Source organism: Centruroides vittatus, unplaced genomic scaffold (genome assembly GCF_030686945.1).
Source record: "Centruroides vittatus isolate TY-2023 unplaced genomic scaffold, ASM3068694v2 contig_1215, whole genome shotgun sequence".
NCBI lineage: Eukaryota > Metazoa > Arthropoda > Arachnida > Scorpiones > Buthidae > Centruroides > Centruroides vittatus.
The window spans coordinates 943379-966583 of NW_027120777.1; the positions used below are offsets into that span (position 1 = coordinate 943379).

At 29.4% G+C, this 23205-nt stretch overlaps 1 protein-coding gene across 4 annotated transcripts in view; it reads left to right on the forward strand.

Moving 5' to 3' along the window:
• LOC136986885 (phosphatidylinositol 4-phosphate 5-kinase type-1 alpha-like) overlaps nucleotides 1-13220 on the forward strand; it is a 108259-nt gene extending 95039 nt beyond the window's left edge. For 2 of the 4 annotated variants that reach the window (XM_067284518.1, XM_067284522.1), the window contains one exon: nucleotides 9928-11376. In XM_067284518.1, the coding sequence (XP_067140619.1) occupies nucleotides 9928-10002 (75 nt within the window). In that variant the 3' untranslated portion in view covers nucleotides 10003-11376. Of the gene's footprint in view, nucleotides 1-5333; nucleotides 5998-9927; nucleotides 11377-12198 lie in introns of those variants that run through there. The other 2 variants (XM_067284538.1, XM_067284531.1) reach the window with 2 other exon arrangements.
• Nucleotides 13221-23205: the final 9985 nt, after the last annotated feature.

The following is a 23205-nucleotide window of genomic DNA, read 5'->3' on the forward strand; positions in this document are numbered from 1 at the left end:
ACGTTAACACTGGCTGATTCTGAATCATACACAATAACTTATTATACTTTATGATTTGCAATCTCACTATTTTCTTCCCTCTAAAAAATTCTCTCTTTTGCCCATAGGTCTTCTGAACAGTTCTCATATTTTATTTTAAGTTTGCAGTCTAAAATTACACTAACTGAGAAATGATTATTATATACTTTATCTAACACAGAAAAACTTATAACAAGAGATAACCAAGTCAGCTTTACCAAGGCTAAATCAATTACCAAACATCCTATCTCACCCACATAAGTTTAACAACCTTTAGACACAGATTCCTCTATCATTTAAAATTATATATTCCACATCTTCACAAAAATCAAGTACCAATTTTCTGCAATTATTTAGCAATGTATCTTGTGATAGCCTCGACATCCAATACTGATCAAGATCCTCATTACAATCATAAATCCATTCCTGTAGCTCTGCACCAATACAAGCATTAAAATCGCCAATCAAAAAATCTATTTTATAACAGAAAACCAATCTGACTATTTCTGTCCAAATAGTATTCCATAGAGCAGGTCTTATATACATAGAACAAAAGGAAATTATTATATGTCCTATTGTTAATTCCATAACGATCCAATAGCTGTCTTTTTCTAAAATATTCAATTTCAAAGAATTGACTATCAATAGCATCCAGTTACCAATAAAATGATCTCTATCTGTCTCTCAATAACCTGCTTCCTGAATAACAGAAAAGTTATCTATATTATGAAAATCCTACCATTTCATCATATCTCCATTAAGAAAATTATATCAAAAGTACACAAAAAATTCAAAAAGGAATTAGATTTATTTACAATACCTTCACAATACCATGAAAGTACCAATGTATTGTACTTACTCCCAGTCAAGTTGAAATTTGCTCTTCCATTTTTTTAGAAACTATATTATATTTATAAATTTTGTTATCAACTTTCACTGCATTCCTATTATTTAAATAAGTAATTGAAGCTCCCACCATTTTTTTTCTCTAGCAAAATTATTTATTAGTTTCCTTATATCTCTAGTTAGAGGAGGAAGGTCATCTATTAGAAATATTCTGGATCTCTTTAATTTAAATGCCGCTCTTTTAATCTTATATTTATCACCATAGTCCAAAAAACTACAAAAAATCAACCTAATTCTACCACTCTGTTGTTGACCCAATCTATAACATTGCTCCAAACTGACATGATCAACACTTAATTTGTTTCAAAGAAACTCCAATACTAAGTCTCTAATTTGCAAGTTATCATTTTCAGTCTCAGGTAGTTCAGAAATTATTAAATTGTTGCACCTTAAAAAGCACTCAAACCGCTCCTGGCTTAATGTAAACTCGGCCACTTTATTCTCTAGGTCTATTCCTTCGACCAGCAAGACCTTACCGTATCACATGCAAATTTTTTTTCTAACTCCTCAAGTCTAGTTTCTAAATTATCAATAGCTTCATCCAAATTTTCTACCCAGTTAAAAATTCTATTGATTTTAGCAATCATTCCTTCCAATTTAGTATTCTAAATTTAATTGAATTAATAACGATATCCCATCCTTAATATGCAGTTCTCCTTGAAGTAACTCCAAAATCCTCGTCTCCTCCAGTGGATCCGGGTGAAAAATCTTAGATCTACTATCTGACTGACTTACTCGTGAATAGGTCTTTTTTTTAGACAAGGATAATACCAATAATCTTATTTAGAAAAATTAAATAAATTATTAATTCTAATATGCCCAAAAGTGCAGACCAAAACGCTTTCTGATTTTATTAATAATGACAGAAGCATTTCTTTCTTGATGTTTTAAATCAGCTATGGCTTATTAAGCATAATTAAAAATATTTGTCTACACAAATTGAATTTATTAGTAAAGACTTTGACAAATATAAAAAGATTTTTTTTTTCTTCAGTGCTCTTCTAATAATACAAACCTATTCTTGATATTATCATTTATTGGATTCTATAATAATCATATTTAATTTGTCTTAAAAGTAATTCTTCATGGATTTTGTTTTTATAAAATGCAATATGTTACAAATTTTGTCGAATTTACATAAAGTTAAAAAAATAAATAAATTCACATATATTATCTACTTTCAAATATTTTATTTCATTTTTCATTAACAAAAATCTAACATTTAAGTACAAAATAATATTAAGTTACATATTCTTGAGATTTGTTGTAAGTTTGTCAATTATTTGAATGTCTTTTCTCGCAACAAATTTCTTTTAATTAAGCAAGGAACAGTATCTCTCTTTTTATTTTTCCTCATGTTTTTCTATGTAAATATCAATTTATTGTTTCACTCAGTGATTGGTTTTCATATTAAAGATGACTATTTTTTTTAGACTGCCCAGATTCAGTCAAATTTATTTTACTGAGGAAAAAGAAATTTCTCTTTAGAATTCTTAATATTTAATGACATGATTTTTATTTGACTTCAACAGAAAAATAGTTTAAAAACATTTATTTAAATGGTTTATGTAACTTAAATGTTTGTTTAAAGATACAGAAATGAACCGTAAATTGTCATCTAAGATTGTCACAAGAGTTTTAGAAAACAAATTAAAAGTATCTGAAATTTATTAGAAAAGATCAAACCAGTCTTAATACTACAGTGTATTTTTAAATGTTCTCAATTTTGAAAATTTATTATTTAGTGTGTCTGCAAGGAAACTACATATGCGAAACAGCATCTCAAAAAGTTTATATACATAAAAAAAAAACTAGATAAATTTACCTTGAGCCCCACAAGTAGCTGGAATGACATCGTACTGATATTCAATCTCTTGCCACACATTGTGAGGCATGTCAGGATCAACTTTCACACATGAATCATTTATTCATTGCTTTAATTCTTCAGTTATTGTCAATAGAAGGAGACATAGACAAGTACTGTGTTTAACAAATCCCCATAGAAAGAAAATTCAAGGTCGTCATGGCTAGGGATCTGGGAAGCATTGCCGAAAGACTTCCACATCTGATCCAACACTAGGATAGATGCTGATAGAGGTACAACTTCACATCATTGTAGAAGTGAGGTGAAGCCCCATCTGGTTGAAACTCCACGTTCTGGAATGTTCCCTTTAAATTGAGGCTGTATAATGAGTAGCAAAAGTTTGAATATTGGGGCATGATGTCATTCCAGCTACTTGCAATCACACTGAGCTTGACTAGTTTCTTTCTATGTGTAAATAAACTTTTGAGTTACTCTTTCAGCTCCTGTTTGTTTTATATACATACTGTACCTTATATACTTATTGAATAATAAATTTTTAAAATCAGAATAACATTTACAGACACCCAGTATCTATCTATTCATATTAATTGTGATGATATAATGAATCTAAAAATGAAAAACATGAAGTTTGAAGTAAATAGGTTTTTCAATTATTGTCAGTTTTAGTGTTTATAAATAATTCCAATGAACATTTATTTCACTATTGTATCTAAGATCTTTTCTTAAACCATATATGTATAATTAATAATTTACTTAGTATTAATTTTTATTAAAATAGGAACATGGAAATAAAAATAAAGCTAGAATGTTTTGCATTTGTTAAAAGAATTAATATTTATATTTAATAAACTATATGGAATGTCCATAATTTTCAAATTTAAGCAAATTTAATAGTTAACAAAAGTTTTAGATAACATTGAAAATCATTGTCTAATTACATATGGATTCTGAAGATTTTTTTAAAATCAAATACAAAACATTTATTAACTACTTAGACTAAATCATTTTTATACAGGGTTTTTAGAAAAGTCCATAAACTCCTATAACTTTTAAACCACCTGTTGTCATGCCATGGAAGTAATTGGCACATAAAGGAAAGTCACCTTGTGTGCTCCATCAAACATAATTTTAGTGGCAAAATATGGAACTAAAGAAAACTAACCCAAAAACTAACAGAAGCAGGCAAAAGAGTCCAATTACAAAGTGAAAAACATCATTTAATTTGTACAAAACAATACTTGTTTCTGCAGAAACTTTTACAAGAAAGAGCGGAAAAGATTAAGGAAGTAGTAAACATCTATACACGAAACCATACATATGTAATTCAAAGTTCTTGCAGCACATCTGCAAGTAGTCTACTGTACATTGTACTGTCAGCAACAGTACACTTCTAAATTTGGGACAGAACTGCATCTTGAATATATGAAGTATTGTGGGGAATTAAAATTGTCTGATACATCTGTTTATGATATATGTTGGAGTAGCTCATATTGTCTCTACCAATCCATCAAGCTATCTCTGTGTTTTTTGTAGGATTTAGAAATTTTCTCCTCATCAATATTGAGGATGCACTTAGATGTCACGTATGTATCTTAGAATATGCACACCTTGTTTGCTACTTTCACGTATGGCAGAATGGGGTGTGCCTATGAGCATTCTCATCTCAGCAATCCTATGTGAACTTGTCATCAGCTACTTGGAAAATGCAATTCTCCCTGAGTTTCAGCATCTCATTTTACTATATGCTGGGTATTTCCATCTTATGGCAAAAGAAAAGAAAAGAAAGAAAAAAAGAATTATATTTTCTCCGAGCAGTCAATGACATTCCATATGGGTTGCTTCTACAATTGGATTAGGGTAGTGGCAATTGTACTGTACATTTCTTTGACCTTTTGATCTCAGAGATGGGGAACTAATCTCCAAAGCATTGTTGAAATTACAGAATTACAGGTGTTGAGGATGCATTCCTTTAAATCTGCCATGATGGAAGGTTCGGTAGCATATGCTTGATCCTTCAGGTATCCCTCAGGTATAAGTGTTTCTGCTAAATTAAGTATTGTTTTGTACTAATTAAACAATGCTCTTTCCTTTAGTAATTGGACTTTTTTGCCTGTATCGTTTCTGTTGATTTCTAAGTTAGTTTTCTTTAGTTGAATGCTTCACTAAGAGGAATTCTTAGTAGTGAAATCAATTTATTAGATTTTCCTATTGCTTCCATGGTACTACAACAGATGGCTTTCCTAAAAGCCCTGTATTATATAGTATAGCATAGGACAAAAAAATAAATTGTCTTTAATGAAATTTTTTTATAAACTAAAATGTATAAGAATTCATTAGTCATCTTCAAATGATCTTTCAGTAGAATTGGTGTTCATTACTTTAAAAGATCTTGTAATGAGTTCTTAAAGTTTTTGAAGAATTAAAATATCTGACTTATAGAATAAAAAAAGCAAGTCTTGGCAGGCTTGCTTTTTTTATTCTATAAGCTATTACATAATTATCAAAAATAAATTTACTGCAATACTATTTTTTAATTCTTATATTTACCAAAGCTGATATTAAATTTTTGATTCACTTAATACAGTAAGTTTCAATGTGGCTACCATTTCAATGGATGAAACTGCACAATATGTAATATACTATGCTTCCTTTCAAGATTGCAAAGTCACGAACATTTCAAAATTGACACTTTTTTGTATTTCTGCAACTGAAAATATAAAGGCTAATGTTAGAATGAGCAATGTGACTAAGCTGTCCAGAACAGACTTTTCTTACCATTCAGTGCTACATCTGTCTCTAATAGTGAGTGAGTTTCTAAACTGGCTTTTTTCCCTGAAAAATTTTCTTCTTTGTGTTTTGGGAAGCTTCTTTCAAGTTTGGTGTTTAAATGTTGTTACAAGGAACTCTGAATAGGAGTGCTTTAATTATAATAAAATTTTGTATTATGAATAAAACATATCAGCTCTGTTAGATTCTACAGTTGAATTTTAAAGACTATATTTTTTGCTGCGCATGAACTCGCATAATTATATATTTCAATCTACAGCAGTTAATTGTTGTACTAAAATTTCTGCTTAATTATTTGTAACTGCAATGGATTAAATTCTTTTATATATTCTGTATATAAACTTGAAGACCAATAAATATTTAAATTATGCTTTAAATAGTATTTTAATAAACTATTCATAATGAAATAAAACCATTTGAAATTCCACTATCAAATACAGTAGGGACTCCAGTTATCCAAGTTAGTGTGTGCTGCTGCTTCATTGGATAATTGAAAACTTAGATAAAATGGAGGGCTACAGCCACAGCCATTTTAGAATAAAAGTTATGAATATAAAAGATTTATATTATATCACTTTAAATCATACATAAGAACATCATTTATTGTACAGCTAATACATGCAATAGTTTTAAGAATAAAAATGTGTATTACACATATAATAAGAATAAAAATTAACACATCATTATTAACAAATCGGAACAGAAACAAATCATATCATTTAAGAGCTTTTTTAAAGGTTTTTTTCCCTCTTTGCTATAATGTTCTGCAGTCACCTTGTCGTCCTTTTTGCATAGGATCTGTCCTTCACCGCCATTTCTTCTTAGTGCTCGAAAGCAGAAAGAGTTTACCATGGAAATGACTTTTCTTTTTACTATTGAGGTTAAAAATATTATTATAATTGTGCTCACAAATGGTTAATTGAAGATTTGGACAAAATTGGGCTCAAATGATAGAGGCTTATGCATGATGATAAATGCTAGAATATTAATTGTAATTGGTCTGTCATTTTTTTTAAAATTGGCATTAAATTTCAAATGTAACTTGATCAGATTAAAATTCAGTTGTAGGTCTCAGTTAGAGAAACGAGAAGTCTGATTCAGCTTTGCTTTGAATTTAATAGTTTGTCACAAAAAGTGTAATTTTCTTGTTAAAGATACTTTAAAAATGTTAAAATTGTCAATTGTCAAATAATCAATCATCCAGTGACACTTCCTATTGTATTTGTAAAATACATAAACAAAATGCTGAAGTGGTCATGTGTAAATTTTTCCACTTAACACAAAATGAATACTGTTGGAGTTGACTGCATTAGCTTTTGTTACTTTTCTTGTCTCCTCTGATACTTTTATGTTACTTCATCATTCACACTTTTTCAAATACTGTATTTTGTTATGAATATTACAATGCTTATTCTCTATTTTATCAATTATTTATATATTTTTTCTTTTCACACATTTAGTTAGGTAACATGCAAACATGAAGTAGTCTGCAACAATTTGTAATTAGATAGTAACACTTTAAAGAATGTGTAAAGAAATTAATGATTTAACATAATCATTAATTTCTTTACACATTCTTTAAAGTGTTACTATCTAATTACAAATTGTTGCAGACTACTTCATGTTTGCATGTTACCTAACTAAATGTGTGAAAAGAAAAAATAATTGGCATATTTAAATGCTATATATCAACATCTTCTAGTTACAATGAAACACTATCGTAAATTATTATAAATTCTTCACAAATAGTGCATTTCATATACACTAATTCTTTGCAAAGGGTGCATTTATTTTACAATAAAATAATTTTTAAATCCAAAACAATATGTCATTGGTAAGCTAAATTTAAAGCAATATCATCAAAATGTCTGCAGTCAAAGCCAGATTTACAAAGCTAAATAAGCTACAGTTTAGGATCTTGTTCTATTTGCAAAGACATTTTATACATATTGTACGTTATTATTTGATGAAACAAGAGTCTCTTGTTATAGCCTTACACTACAATATACAAATCTAAATCTGGCTCTGTCTACAGTATATACTAAATGAGACTTATTTCAGCTAACCATATTTAAATATTTATTTAATATAATATATAATAGCAGAAACTATACACAAATGATGATACATTTGTTCTCAAAACAACAGCATAGATAAATATGATTTGTTACTTTTTATCAGTGTTTATAATACACTTTATGTAGATTGTTTACAGCAGTTGTATGTGCTGTTAAAGCTTTTGCTATATTTCTGGATTTGTGCAGTTGCCTGATGTTTTTCATAGATGAAATTAGCAATATTGAATTGGCATAGACAAAAATTAGTGTTCAATGTATCCTAAACACCTACAATAGTCAACAGTATTGAAAGGAAGGTTATTTTTAATGGTGAATTGGAGCTGTAGACATCAAGTATCTGTGTTCCTATATCCCAGTGTATTGAGTTGTATTATAATTTAAAAACAGCCATACATTAGCATCTTTAGCAATTAACTTTAATCACCAATTACTTTTATTGTATGATATTTCCTGCATAGAATTATCCTGTCCTTTGTCTTCTAGTGGTAGTAAAATATATCTATCTGATAGAATGTACAGTAAAATTATTAATGAGACATTAAAATCCAGTTATATAAATCATCATTACAAATTGTTTATACCACATTTTTGTGTTTTCTTATAAAAAAAAATAAGCTGAAGGTGTTTGAATTCTAAATTATAAAAAATTCATTGTATCAGTTATTTATTAGCTTCTTACAAGGCAAAATGTAACAAATGTCATAAGAACATAAATTGCTTTTTTTATAAAATTAATAATTTGTTTCTCTAATCTCTACAGACATACAATTTAAAAAAGAAACAAGTTCACTCAATTGGACAATGCCGTTTTTAATAAAAATGACTAGTTTTGGTTAATATTCTGCTGTTTATTATCATCTGTCATTTGTAGGACTTTCCCTCTAAGTAAATTCACAGCAAAGCTTTTTTCTATAAATTATAAGAAAAGCAATATATTCATATAGATTCAGCTCTAGTATTAGAGAACCTTGATTAATTGGGGCTCTACTGTAGAATGTTGACAAGTTTATATATGATTTTATATGAAAATGTGTTTACTCAATCACACACAACCTTGAATAACAGCAAAAATGTTTAAAAATGATTATTCAACTGGATACACTAACATTCTCAATGATCTTTATCAAGTTGATATTCCAAAACTGGAACATTTATAAATATTAATGGACATAGAATGTAAACAATTGAATGCCAAATGTATTTAAATAAGAAAAGAAAAGAACTAGTGGACCTGTTGAGAGTTTGGGTGTCTACAGAGAGTCATAGGTGACAAGGTAGCATGTATTTTGGTACATGTAGGAGTCACCATGCAATTCTTAACTTCATAATTAAAGAAACATAAATATAATGCTAAGAAGTGCTCCATTCCACAGCCCTAGCCCTCCTTAGGAAATTTGCATTGTTCGATGGGATGAAACTGAAGTCACCAAGTGTATCAGAAACACTTATCCCTTAAACATGTTGAGATCCTCAATGTATAAATCTATGCATAAGAGAAACTGCCGACTACAAGGACCTAAACACGAAATTGGAAATCCTTGTTTTCAGATCAACGCAACATAACTCGAAAAAATAACAAAAGTCGTAATAAAAATGTATGTATAAAGTCAGCAACATAGCATACTTTAAATATAAAAAATAAGTTTTACAAATACTAATAGATATTCATTGCCAAACACATGTAAATGTTCAATTTTTGGAACATCACCCTGACGATCATTATTAAAAATGATCGGAAATGTTAGTGTTTCCAGTTGAATAAACCGTTTTTGCTGCTATTCCAGATCAACTGCAATAGTATGTACTCACACACAATCTTTTTGAAAATATGTTTGCAAATATATTCATCACAGCTAATTATAGTAAGTAGTTATATATTTATTTATTGCTATAATTTGCTTAAACATACTGGCAAATGTAACAGATGGAAATATTTTAATAAATAACATTTAAGAATTTTAGTAATGAATAACAAATCAGAACTAATCTATGTATTAACAATATATTTATTTAAACAAACTGAAAAGTTATTGATTTATCAATGATTTTATTTTATCAAAATATTCATTATATATATAAGAAGAGTTGAAACAAAATAATTTTAACTTTGTTATGAATGGCTTGTTTTACATTAAATAACATACTAAATTTTTATATTTTTATTCTTTGCTCTTATTATAATGAATAGGATATTTATTTTTTGCTCTAGACGAACAAGAAAGCAAGAAAAAAAAATGCATGATTTTTATGCACTGATTTTGGGTTAAAATATCAATATTTTGTTTTTTATTTATTTTTACCTTTAATTCTCAGCAGTCGTCACATACTTCAGGAAGAACGGCTCTTTCGTCAATAAGTGAAGAAAGAGATTGTTTGCAATATGTATAGCGTTCCAACTCATCATATTCCCCTAATTATGTTTGCATCCAAAGATCCAAGATTAAAAATAGATAACAGTTTAAAAGTTTTTACTAGAAAGCTTGAAATAATGCTTTAAATTAAATTTTTTGGCATGTGCATGCTTTATTTATTTAAAAAGTTGTAATTAATTGCCATTTTGTGCACCAGCTTTTAAAAATTAATTGCATGTTTTATAATGTATAAATCGACATTTGTCGAGTGTTGTTAATATTTTAAAGTTTCGGAGAATGAATTTAAATTTATATATATATATATATATACAAATGTTTGTGATTTAAATAAGACTTTTAAGACTCGATTAATTAAATTACATTTTTAATATCATTATTGCAATCAAAAATTCTACTTAAGACATTTTATTGTGAAATTTTCTACATTATATTCAAATTGTATGAATGTGAAAAAATTTTCATCTACTTTATATTATAAAAGTCTCTCTAAAACGATTTATATCCAAAAGAATTAAATTTCAGTAATAATTCAGTAGCTAAAATTTATGTTGTTTAAATATTGTACAGAATTTGTCTTCAAAAATTAGCTTTACATCATCTCCAGATTTTGCACTAATTTAAAATTTGACGCTTACTTACAAACGTGTGATAGGGATCGTACGTGCAAAATGTTCATTTACATTATATTTATGATACGACGGCCGATAGATAATAATCTATAAATAGCAAAAGATCAATCTCAGTTTACATTTATTAAGAGAACAAATTTATATTAAATATTTATAATAATGTATATACTCTATATATATAAATATATTTATAAAGCAGTACGACGAAGATATAGAATTTTTAATTTCCGTTTGTAAACGAGGGAGCCATTCCCAAAATATACAAATGAGATTTTTGTTTTTGTGAAGAGAGAGAATACTCAGTATGTATTTTTGAATTTATTTTTTTAACTTGTATAAAGCTTTATAATAAACTAGTTCAATGTGTATTATTCTGTATGAAGTATTTTTAATATCCGAAAATTTTTTCTATATATGTTCAGAATGAGAACAATACATTAAACCTCGAATTATGTTTAAAAGTAGAATAATGTATAAGGATTTAACGTTAATATTTTTTTCCGTGCAGTATGTAAAGGAGAATATAGTTCTTTTTTTTGTGTATTATTCTTTCCCAAAAATTTTAATTGTTCTTTGTAATTATCTGTTACTTTGGATGTACAATTGGAATTTGGGATATTTGGTTTTGTTGTGTAATCTCTAATTTTTTTTTTTTTTTTTTTTTTTTTTGTAAGAATTCATTATTGTAACTTCAGTACATCTTTTTCAACATCTTTTGTAAAGGCTTTTTCCATTTGAAATAAATTCTGTTTCAAATCTGATTTGTGTATTCATTACTAATAGTGTGTTTTGTATATTTTACTTTGAAAAATTCAGAAAATTCGATTTCACTCAAGTTATATAACTGATGAGTTTTTTTGGTGTCGGGCTCTGTTTACAAATAATTGAAGTACACCCTAGAACAATGCCAAATAGCACATTTTTGGGAAGAATGAGTTTTACGTGGAACATCACTGTATATCACTTCTCACAGAACAGATACAGATGCCATTTAGAGATAGAAATTAGACTTATTATTATTCACGTGAATGATTTGAGTCCGTTGCATAGCGAACAAGATGGTTGATGCCGAGAGTATTCACATTTCATCCAGCATTGTTCTGGGGCCTACTTCCAATTTTTCTTGTGCTGCTTTTTGAATGTAGATATAAATGCTCTTGTGTACTATAGTATAAATAATTTAGTTTTAATTTATGCAAACTAACTGCTTTAGAAACTAACTTCTTTATGAATGCTGAATATTTGATGTAAATTTTACAACTTTAATCAATTAACTAAATTTAACTTTAATGCATGAATGATGGGTTATGAAAGAGTTTTAATAATATGAAATTTTATCTTCTAGCATGTGATTTATTAATTAATGAATTTACAATCTTTCCAGAAAACAAAAAATCAGTTATGATTATTAAATTTTTTGTTTTTAAAATCATTTAAATAACACAAACCTTAAACTAATTAAATAAATATGAACTTTCAATTTGCACAGTTTCATTCATAATTTTTTTTTTTTTTTATGGGAAACTTTTATGTATTTTTAAGGTTAAAAAGTAACTTGCTAATGAGTTCTTCGTATTTTACAGACACATCTTTAAACATTGGACAACTTTGAAGTGACAGAATGAAAAAAAAATTCAGAAAAAAGTTGCTCAAAAGTTTGGAAATGGTGCTTGCTTAATTGGTATTATAATAACTAATTTGACAATTATCTTTTTTCCAGTCATTATCATTAACTTTAATTTTTTTCAAGTACAAATTCAATGTTCCTATAAATTATTTGTCTAAAGTAAGTGTTTAACACTTCAGTATGTGTAGAGAACAGAACAGAATCCACATCTCGATCGCTACGTTCGTCAGTCCCTCGGTGCCATTACTCGTTTTCTGCTTTATTTCGAAGCAAGTGCCATTATTTGTTTCGTAGTTCGAAGATTCTAGTCACGGTAGAATTAAAGTCAGGAGGTGGGACCATACGAAGATAATTTCGGAAATATGCAGGTACCAACTTTAACATCTTGGTAACTTGTCACCGGCATTCACGTCTGAACTGAGTTGACAGGACATTTTTAATTAATAAATGTCTCTGATGTTTTCTGCTGGCTTGGAAAGCTTCGGATGATACATTTATTTTCATTGAAACGAAACGTTTGTCGTCTTCACTTATTTCGATTAGATTTTTTACTTTTTCCGCAGCCTAACGGAGCAAGGTTTCTAGTCACTTGGGAGCAATTCACGATAAATGTCGTAAATTGGAAAAAATAATCGCATCAAATTAAGGAAGTATCAAAATTGATTTACTCTGATGTACTTGATTTCCATTAATGACCTACATAAAATTATTAAGAAAATATATACAATCAATATACGACTGCTTGTGTCCGTTTTCACTGCAATTCGATGGAAACAAAGAAAAAAAAAAGAGTCAATTTAATTATAACCAAAGATGTTCTAATGATATACAGTAAAATAGAATAAAAAAATGACCATGCATATCTTGATGTGATAGTTTATTATAAAAGCAAAGATGATAAAAAAATCAGGTCTTTTTGATCTCTTGAAAAATGTACAGTTGTAAGTTAGGGATAATTAAAAACAATCTGAATGTCAAGTAATGGTAATTATGTAGATTGTACAAAATTTGTGGAAAAATTTTTTACACATATATATACATATATATATATATATATAATATACATAAATGTGTGTCTGTTTTTGTTGTGATAACATTATTATTAAAACAATCTAAGTCCTGTTGGAATTGTCTGTTGGAATTTATCCATATAGTATATTTATAGACTTGAATTACAATCTGTTATATTTTAGTAAATTTAATTAATTAATTAGTTTCTTCGCATAATTCGTTATGCTGGATCGATACACGTGCATTAAATTTTCACACGTTTTATAATACGGTATTATCTAAACGGTGTTAATTTCGAAGTGAAGTTTCAATTATGACTATATTAATAATTAAATATTCAAATTATTATTGTCAGAATGAATGAAATCTTAAGAATCATTCCATGCCAACAACTATGCTAACCATATTAAATATGTGATAATGCCTAAACATGCAATTTTTGTTTTTTGAAGGAAATAAATATTATTTTATTGTGGGACTACAGAATATAGTCCTTGACTCGTTCGTACAAAGAAAGTAAGTTTTAGTTTTATTATTAATGAATTTTCATCTCTTTCTGCACAAAATTAAGAAATTTTGTGCAGAAAGAGATGAAAATTCTGTAACTATATGATGTTAATAACCATAAAACACTAACAAATATTTTATTTTTTAGTATATTTAGTAATAAGCCACTAATGTCGCTAATAAGTTTCGAAACATCCTAACTAATGCAATTAATTAATTTTTTATAACTTTTAACGAATATTTAATAATATAAATTATGTAGATAAATAAGTTCAAATTGAAAATTAATTTAAAAATAAAGATGATAAACACGTACTTAACACCTTACTCTTGCCGAGAAAAAATATATTTATTTGCAACAAACAAACAAACGTTTTCAGCCTGCTTCACAGGCCATCTTCAGGCTTGGAATACATTTGAAATTAAAATTCCATCCATGGAATACAAAAATTCAAATTCAAAATTAAATAAGGTACAATCAAAATAAAATATTGAATAACTAACATACAGCAAAAAATAACAAAAAATATATAAAAATGTAACAAATGAATACGTAAGCATTAATAAATGCAAATTTCTAAGACATACAATAAAACCATTATATTGATTGGTTAGAGCCCTTATTAAACTTCTTAACCATAAACTTCCATGCAGAGGGAAGACTTTCTGCGTCCCTCGCATTAAGACAGCCTTCTTGTAATCTACTTCTAAAAATCTGCAACTTTTCCGCTGTCAAGGCTAATGATGGAGACGATAAAGGATTTATGATGGCCGCCTCATTCCATTTGACCGTAGCTCCTGGCGCTTGCGCCATTTGGGACAAAACTGTTGCATTAGACCCCTTTCTGATATTATAACTATGCTCCTTGATTCTAATTCCTAAACTTCTAGTGGTTACTCCGATGTAATCTTTTTTAAAATTCCGTATGAAAACATGCAATTGGGCGTTAAAAAAGATTACATCGGAGTAACCACTAGAAGTTTAGGAATTAGAATCAAGGAGCATAGTTATAATATCAGAAAGGGGTCTAATGCAACAGTTTTGTCCCAAATGGCGCAAGCGCCAGGAGCTACGGTCAAATGGAATGAGGCGGCCATCATAAATCCTTTATCGTCTCCATCATTAGCCTTGACAGCGGAAAAGTTGCAGATTTTTAGAAGTAGATTACAAGAAGGCTGTCTTAATGCGAGGGACGCAGAAAGTCTTCCCTCTGCATGGAAGTTTATGGTTAAGAAGTTTAATAAGGGCTCTAACCAATCAATATAATGGTTTTATTGTATGTCTTAGAAATTTGCATTTATTAATGCTTACGTATTCATTTGTTACATTTTTATATATTTTTTGTTATTTTTTGCTTTATGTTAGTTATTCAATATTTTATTTTGATTGTACCTTATTTAATTTTGAATTTGAATTTTTGTATTCCATGGATGGAATTTTAATTTCAAATGTATTCCAAGCCTGAAGATGGCCTGTGAATCAGGCTGAAAACGTTTGTTTGTTTGTTGCAAATAAATATATTTTTTCTCGGCAAGAGTAAGGTGTTAAGTACGTATATCTATAATGATTTGCTGAGTGCTTTATAATATTATTGATGATAAACACTTTTTCATTTGAAATTTTCATCAAAAATATTTAAAATGCTCTCAGAATTTAAATTTTGAAATGTTTTCGATGAAAAAGTTTTCCATTAACAAATTTTTGAAGCTTGACATATGAAAACTTTCATCTAAAAACCAATTGTTTTTACTTAATATATAAATAAATTCAAAGTAAAAATAAGTAATTTTTAAAGAATTAAAATAATTTTTTATTAAATTTAATTTCTAAGTATTTAACTAAGTCATTAAGACTTTTTAATATTGCGGCAAAATAACTACACGATCAAACTGTTATTAGCGAGTTCTCTCTATCTTCGTGATATTGTAATTCGGGAAGTACCGAGTTTTTTCTCATTAATTGATTAAGATTTAATTAAAAGTTTATGCGCATTTATATGTTGGGCATCTTTCACTCAACACTATTATTATTGGATTAAAAAAGGTTTTAAATTTTAAAAAATAATGTGAAATGAGAACATTTTTCATATCAATAATCTGAAAATCACTAATGTTTTTACTGTAAAAAATTTTAACAATTAAGAAAAATTATGCCTTACATTGGAAGGAATATAATACTTTGAGAATTCAAGATAACAGAACATAATATTTAAAAAATCATTAAAATAAATTGTCTAATTATTACTGGTTTATTCTAAAAAAAAAAACTTGTCAAAGGAAGGTTTTAATTGTATACTTATCATATTATTCTGAAACTATAAATATTGATGCACATCAAAAAACAAAAGAAAATACAGATGTGACCGTTAGCTGAGATTTTGAATTTTGTATCCATTGCTGCCTAAACATCAAACAATTATGAAATAGTTGCTTTGTATGCAATAATGTATAGTCTGCATACCAAACCATAAACTTTACGTTTTTTATTATTTGGCATGCTTTTCAAAACTTCTACTTGTGACTTGCATTTCAGTAACTATACGGTACTGGAATTACATTACAAATACAGTGTAAGATTTTTTCATTTTTGTTAAAAAGATGTGGTGAGTATTTTGGACATAAATATAAGCATCCACTTATAGATAAACACTTAATTTCATAAAATATGTTTAAAAACCAACAGGTGTTCTACTGAAACATGTTGACTGGAGAGAGATCCAGAGAGAATTCTGCTGTGTGTGCGCGCATATGTTGATACTTAAAAGTTTTACAATTTAACACAATAAAAATTATAAATTCACTTTGCAATTAGACAAATAAACAATAGATGACAATTTACAAATGAAGATTTGTTTCGAACCTTGCCTTTGTTTTATTAAATAAAAATTGGGTCTCGTTTTTCATTCTCAAATAGTCTCCAATATTGAATAGAATTCACCAGCAGTGCTTCCAAATAAATTTTCTCATTTTAGAACTAAGCGAACACGAAATGAATATATGAACTTAGTTTATAAATCGTAAAGGAATTTATGAATATGTCTGGATTTATTGATTTAAAGACCTTTTCATCAGATACCAGCCACATCCAACTGCCTAGTTTGTGTTAGGTCTAAGTGCATAATAACTATGAAATAGTAACACTTGAAGTTTTTTCCAAGTGGACCTAGTGGTTAATAAACTGTTTACGATGATTTTATTTATATAAACGACACATTTATTATGGTTTGTTATATAACAAAACAAATTCATTACCTCTATTTCTTTCAAAGATAACCTATTATATAAATTTTCTAATTAGAACCTTTCCAATGATCTAATTTAGTACAGTTTCTCTCTTGATAGATGTATAATATATGCTCTACTACCATCTTTTTTTTACATTAAATAGTTATTTATTCCATTTTAAAAGTTTAAAAATTATATACATTCTTAATTTCAAACACTAATAAAGAATAAATAGAAATATTTGTTGAATTCATTGCATATTCAAACCAAATTAAAGTGTAAAGAATACAAATTCCAAATTAATTTTAAACTGGAGCAAATTCTTTCAAATAAATTAACTGATCCTATGTTTATTGTTATTTTCCAAACAGTAATCTATTAATGATACAGGCCAATTTTTCTTTAATTTTATACATCTTTCACTTTAATATATATATGGACTTAAACTAGTGGTTCTCAAGATGTGGGATGCAAGACTTTGAGTGACTTTGTTAAAGAAATAATCGAAAAATTATGCTATTTTTAAGCATTTCTAGCAAAGAAGAAAAATAACTTTCCACTTTCTTCAATGTCGCCGCCGATTAGTAGGAACTCTTGTCTATATTTTAATCTAACGATAAAAAGTGAAGGTTATAACGTTCACTGACCGATTATTTTAATTTTGTACAAATAAATTATCAACTGATTGCGATTATTAATGCTTATATAATAACCATCGTAATGATTTCAAAATTTATTTTCAGAATTATTACTATGGTTATTAAAAAATCTTCCGCCCTGCACTTCAGCACTAGAAGTATTCGGAACATTTGTCTGATGGATGTATACATAATGGACGCTTAGTTTATTCTTCACGTTGATTGTACTGTACTTTTTGGATCACCTCCAGAGTTACTCCACTGCGTGTGTGGATGATCGAATGCCTAAAATGTATCATAAGTAATCTTTACTTTCCCGACTGTTATATGTAACACAGGGTGATCGATCAAAAAATGATCCACCCTCAAGATTTTTACATTTTTGAACTCGGGACCTTGAAACTATTGCCACAGTATTTTTTTTTTGCAGCAGAAAACGCTTCATATGTATTGGGTATATGGCTTAGTAAATTAGAAAGTTAGATATTGAATAAATTATTTAGTAGATCAATATTGAGCTAGGATGATAATTCTTGATCAATTCGGAATATTAATTAAAATGTAAGGTTAAAAATAGATGTTAGAAGCGTTTGAGTGTAGGCTAAGCCAACTTATGAGGCATTCGGGATCTTTTGAAAATATCCATCCAACAACGAATTACTTAACTGTCCCGGCAACATTTGGTGCCGCCATCTGTTATCATATCTTAAATTTAAAAAAAAAAACCATATTTTTATTATTATTATTATAAAATAGCAAAAATCTTAGAGGGTATGGATAGGTTTTTATAAAAAAAAAATGCAAATGCTAGTAACGAGCAAAATCGTCATTGTCTGATCCTACTGGAGATACACATGACTCCATTTATCTCCCAATAAATAAACCTCCCTGCAAAATTTCAGAAATTTTCGGCAAAAAGCACAGGAATTGAGCTTCAAAGAGTGAACAAAATTGTGCCCCAAATACCCATACATACAGGAAAAAAAATCCCCGATTTTTTGCGTTTCTCGATGTGGCGCTTTAAGGAGGTTGTATTTTAAGCTGAATTTATGCGTAAGTCATAATGTTTTAAGCAGATGGTGTAAGTCACGTGACTTAGAACGTTACGGCTTAACTGTTATTCCCGAAAATTTGATTGAGTGAGTTTTTTACATTTTATTGTAAAATTGAAAAGAATTCATTTCAAAATGTGTTTATCTCCTCTGAAAAAAATTTTTTTCGGATTTTTTGGCGGGAAGTATTCGGAACAGATCTTGCACTACTAAGTCTTGGGGTTTCTTATTCAGATTCGAACCTGGATCCTACAGAGCGGCAAGCTGATATCTTAACAGTATCCGGCCATCAGCATGTATATAATGGATTTTATTATTATTTTTAGCATAACAGAAATCACACTGTATAAAGACTTCTGGAAGATAAAAATTTTCTGTCAAATTGGATTTACGGTAAAAATTACATAAACTAGCATATAATGAGCTCTAATCATTCTTTCCTTTGTTCACTACGAAAGATCGACCAGATCTTTCCAAATGAGTGAAAGAAAGGAAATCATATTAGTCCCAATCAATTTTAGAAAAATTAATCTTACAAATGAGGGACCCGAAATCGAATTCCAAGTTGAAAAACTCAGGAATTTTTCGGTCTCTTTCCCTCCAGAGCGTCATTATTTGTTATCTTATGTCATCATCTATATGAATGAGAATGTATGTTTGTTCGCTATGCACTCGTAGACCGTTTAACCAATTTCTTCGAAACTCGACAGTTACGTTTACATACTCCTAACTTGCGTAATGTTGTACATCCCACCCTAGAATATCGATTCAATTTCTATATATCAATAAACTTCTGTATACATTCGATATGTTGTCTTTACGTGTAGCGCCATCTATTGGCCAAAACATTAAGAAAATGGATAGAGAAATTTATACAAAAACGGACGTGACCACATAGCAACGCAACCCATATACTTTATTTGAGACAAAATGTAAACAAAATCAATTAATTAAAAACTACTAATGTGAGGTAGATGATAAGGACTTATCACGCCAGTTATAATAAGCGCAAACACCCAGGTATCAATAGAGTACTGTACACTTAAAATCGATTACATGAGTAATTACATGAATAACCAAAATGCATTTCGGACTATCTGATAGTTCCTCTTCAGTTGTATACATATAAAAATAGTTATACTTAAATTTATGTAAGATAAAGGAACCGTTATAAAGGTATGATTATTGAATATTAAAAACGGGTGTACTCTATTGATACCTGGGTGTTTGCTTATTATCACTGGTGTGATAAGCAGTGCCGTAACTAGCCATTCCTGTGCCCTGTGCAAGAATTTACATTTAGGCCTCTTAATTAGATTTGGGAAAATAATAAAACAAAATACATGCATTTTGGGCTCCCCTTCCAAGTGGGCCCTGTGCGAATGCACTTGTCGCACCTGCCTAGTTACGGCACTGGTGATAAGTCCTTGTTATCTACCTCACATTAGTAGATTTTTAATTAATTTAATTATACCAAGGGCTAAAAGCAATTTCTTTAAATTAAAATCACTTAGTCGTTTCTTAAGCTCTAATTAGCTGTTACGTAATTAAAAAAAACATGTAAATAAACGCTTATTACATTCCATTGTTGTAATAATAGCTTTCCGTAACCTGTATTCCGTTTTCCAGAAAGATTGTGTTATATTAGAACTCATCAGAAAGAATTAAGATGTGATTCATATATACACTGCTGGCCATTAAAAATGCTACACCAGGAAAGAAAGCAAATATCATAATCACATTTATTGTACACAACATACAGTATAATGGGAAGGAGATGTGATTAAATTGACAGATAATTTTGAGGTACAGAGCACCCAGCATGTTGTACCTTCCATGCAAATCTCGCGTTTGTCGCGTGCTGTCTTCATGGTCGAATAATTTTAATGGCCAGCAGTGTATCTTCATGATAATTTAAACCCGTTATTCGGGTATAATTTACATGATGATAACCGATCCAGTTACTGTTTCTTATTTGTTATTGACTTTTATAGCTCTAGATCGGGTTTATTTACAATATACAGTACAGTAGAGAGTCGTTTATCCGAACGTTTTCCAGTTGGACTGTGTCGTGCTGAATCGAACGTTTTTGATACTAATTTATTTCTAAAGTATAATTTTTATGTTTTTATATTTTTCAATATATTTATTTTGTTTGTACAAAATAAAGAAATAATTTTTAACGATACAATAGCCTCGACTATTATTATAAAAATTTTCGTTAGGCTTAAAATCGACGAAAATTCAACACGAAGCGACACGCAACGGAGAAAAATTTCAACATCGGATAGGTTAAAATATTTTTTCGTACACAATCACTTATCCGAACAACCCCAGTCCCCAATTGATTCGAATAAACGACTCTCTACTGTATTTCAGATTTATTAAAACGCGATACATTTATAATTTCGCAAAAGAGAAGCTGAACTAGCGAATCCCAAAACGAGTTTTGCTTTAAACTTTAAGATCAGCATATTAGATGAAATTTCTTATTATAGATTTGAAGCATCCTTAAAAAATCCAGCTACAAGTTTAGTAACTTTTCCGGCAACATTTAAAACTACATGTGGTGCCATCTGTCATGAGATTCTATTTTTAAAAAATTTATATTATAAATTACACTAAAAATTAATTAAGCTTTTCACCATTTTATAATAGTGATGAGTTTATTTATTTATTTTTTTTTTTAAATTGAAGATTTTACTCTTTACTAATATTTACAACTTTTTAAGTCCGACCCTGCTCCCCATATGACACGTGAACTACTCCATCTCCCCACCCTCTCTACCTTTAACCACCATAATTTAACAGCATCAATGCCCCTAATACACAAACCTCCCTGTAAAATTTCAGAAATTTTCGACTAAAGGCACAGTAATTATTAAGCTTCGAAGTGGGTGAACCAAATCGTGTCCCCCCACATATGCACCCACTAACATCCATACATACAGAAAATACCCCAACTTTTTCTGAATTTCTCGACGTCTGAAGTCTCCCTCAGTCCAAAAAAAAAAATGTAAAACTCTTGGAGGGGGGTAATTTTTTGACCGATCTCCATACTTTCTCGGCTGTTATATATAACAGAAGGAAAGTAAAACAGTTCTGTTCAGAGTTAAAATTGGTAATACAATCTCCATAATCTTTCATACAGATTTGATTTGTGGACTTGAATATCCAACGAGGTTTTGTTATTTATGGAGAATGTACAGAATAATTATCCTTCAAATTTTTATTTAAACTCTTTCCATCCTGTGGACACTAAGAGGACCTCTTTTAACAAGCCCATTCAGCCAGGCCCACAATGGGTTGGCCGGATGGTGAGGGACTGGGCCTTATATATCCGGACGGACCCCCCCCGAAAAATTCCTGGGGATTTTCGACTCGTCCGGATTCGATCTTGGATCCTCCAGAATTTTTGGAATCATCCCCGCCACCCGGCCTGCCCATTGTGGGCTGCCGAATGGGCTTGCTAAAAGAAGCCCTCTTAAAGGGCGGAAAGAATAAATAAACGACACAAATTATAATATAAAACTAAATTTTTATCGTTAAATTACTGACTCTACGACTATTCATAAAGGTTGTCGATCTCTAAAATTTTCGGCCTTGTATATTCCAACAATTTTGTAATTTCTGTAAAGGTTTGGCCGGTCTGTAAAGGTTAACCTTAAATTATTATTGACAATATCTGAATATTTGCCAACTGTAAGTTAGATATAATTCTTGTGTTCAGCAACGTTTTCGATTATTCGCGAAGGTCAATGCATATCATTAATTAGCAATGTCAATCATCGCTGTACGATACATCGACCATTGAAAAACATGAAAGTTCAAAACTATGATTGTAACTTTATTCTTTTCTTTATGTTCCTAAATTAACCTTTAGTTTGCTAAAGGTCAATTTAGGAACTTCTGACCTACCAAAAATTCACAACAAGTCACAGGAATAAAAATATTAGTGGCTATCAGTGACCATTTCTCATTAGGCTCACTAGACTGGGGAATAGAAGTGAAAGAATTTGGATGGGCAAAAATTCAATATAATAATATTAATAAAAGTAAAGTATAATAATAGTAGAAAAGAACTCATATACTGTATATTATACTCTTTGATTTGATGATTGTGACGCAACACGTGGCAATTTGCCAAGGGAAGATGCCTCCCAGGAGGACTTTCTACAGGATACTAGCACCTATTTAGATGTTACAAATGTAAAGAAAAGCCGGAAAACTCCACTTGACCAGCTTGTTGATGAGGCATAAACCTGCGCACCAGTTTTCAGTAGTTTAATCCACTTCATCACTGGCGGTCTCCATGTTTTATAGCATAGAGCAACGAGGTTTATTACCTTTACCTCGTTGGCGTAGAGCCTTAGAAATCTAAATCTGATCCCGAGAATAAGGAATATAACAATTAATAATAAGGGTTGGGACTAGGATTGAGCAGGGATTAGGAATTTCTTGAAATTATCCTTAGCGATCGTAAAAAGAAATAATTAATCGGTCAATGAACGTTTTCGCAGCCTTCACTTT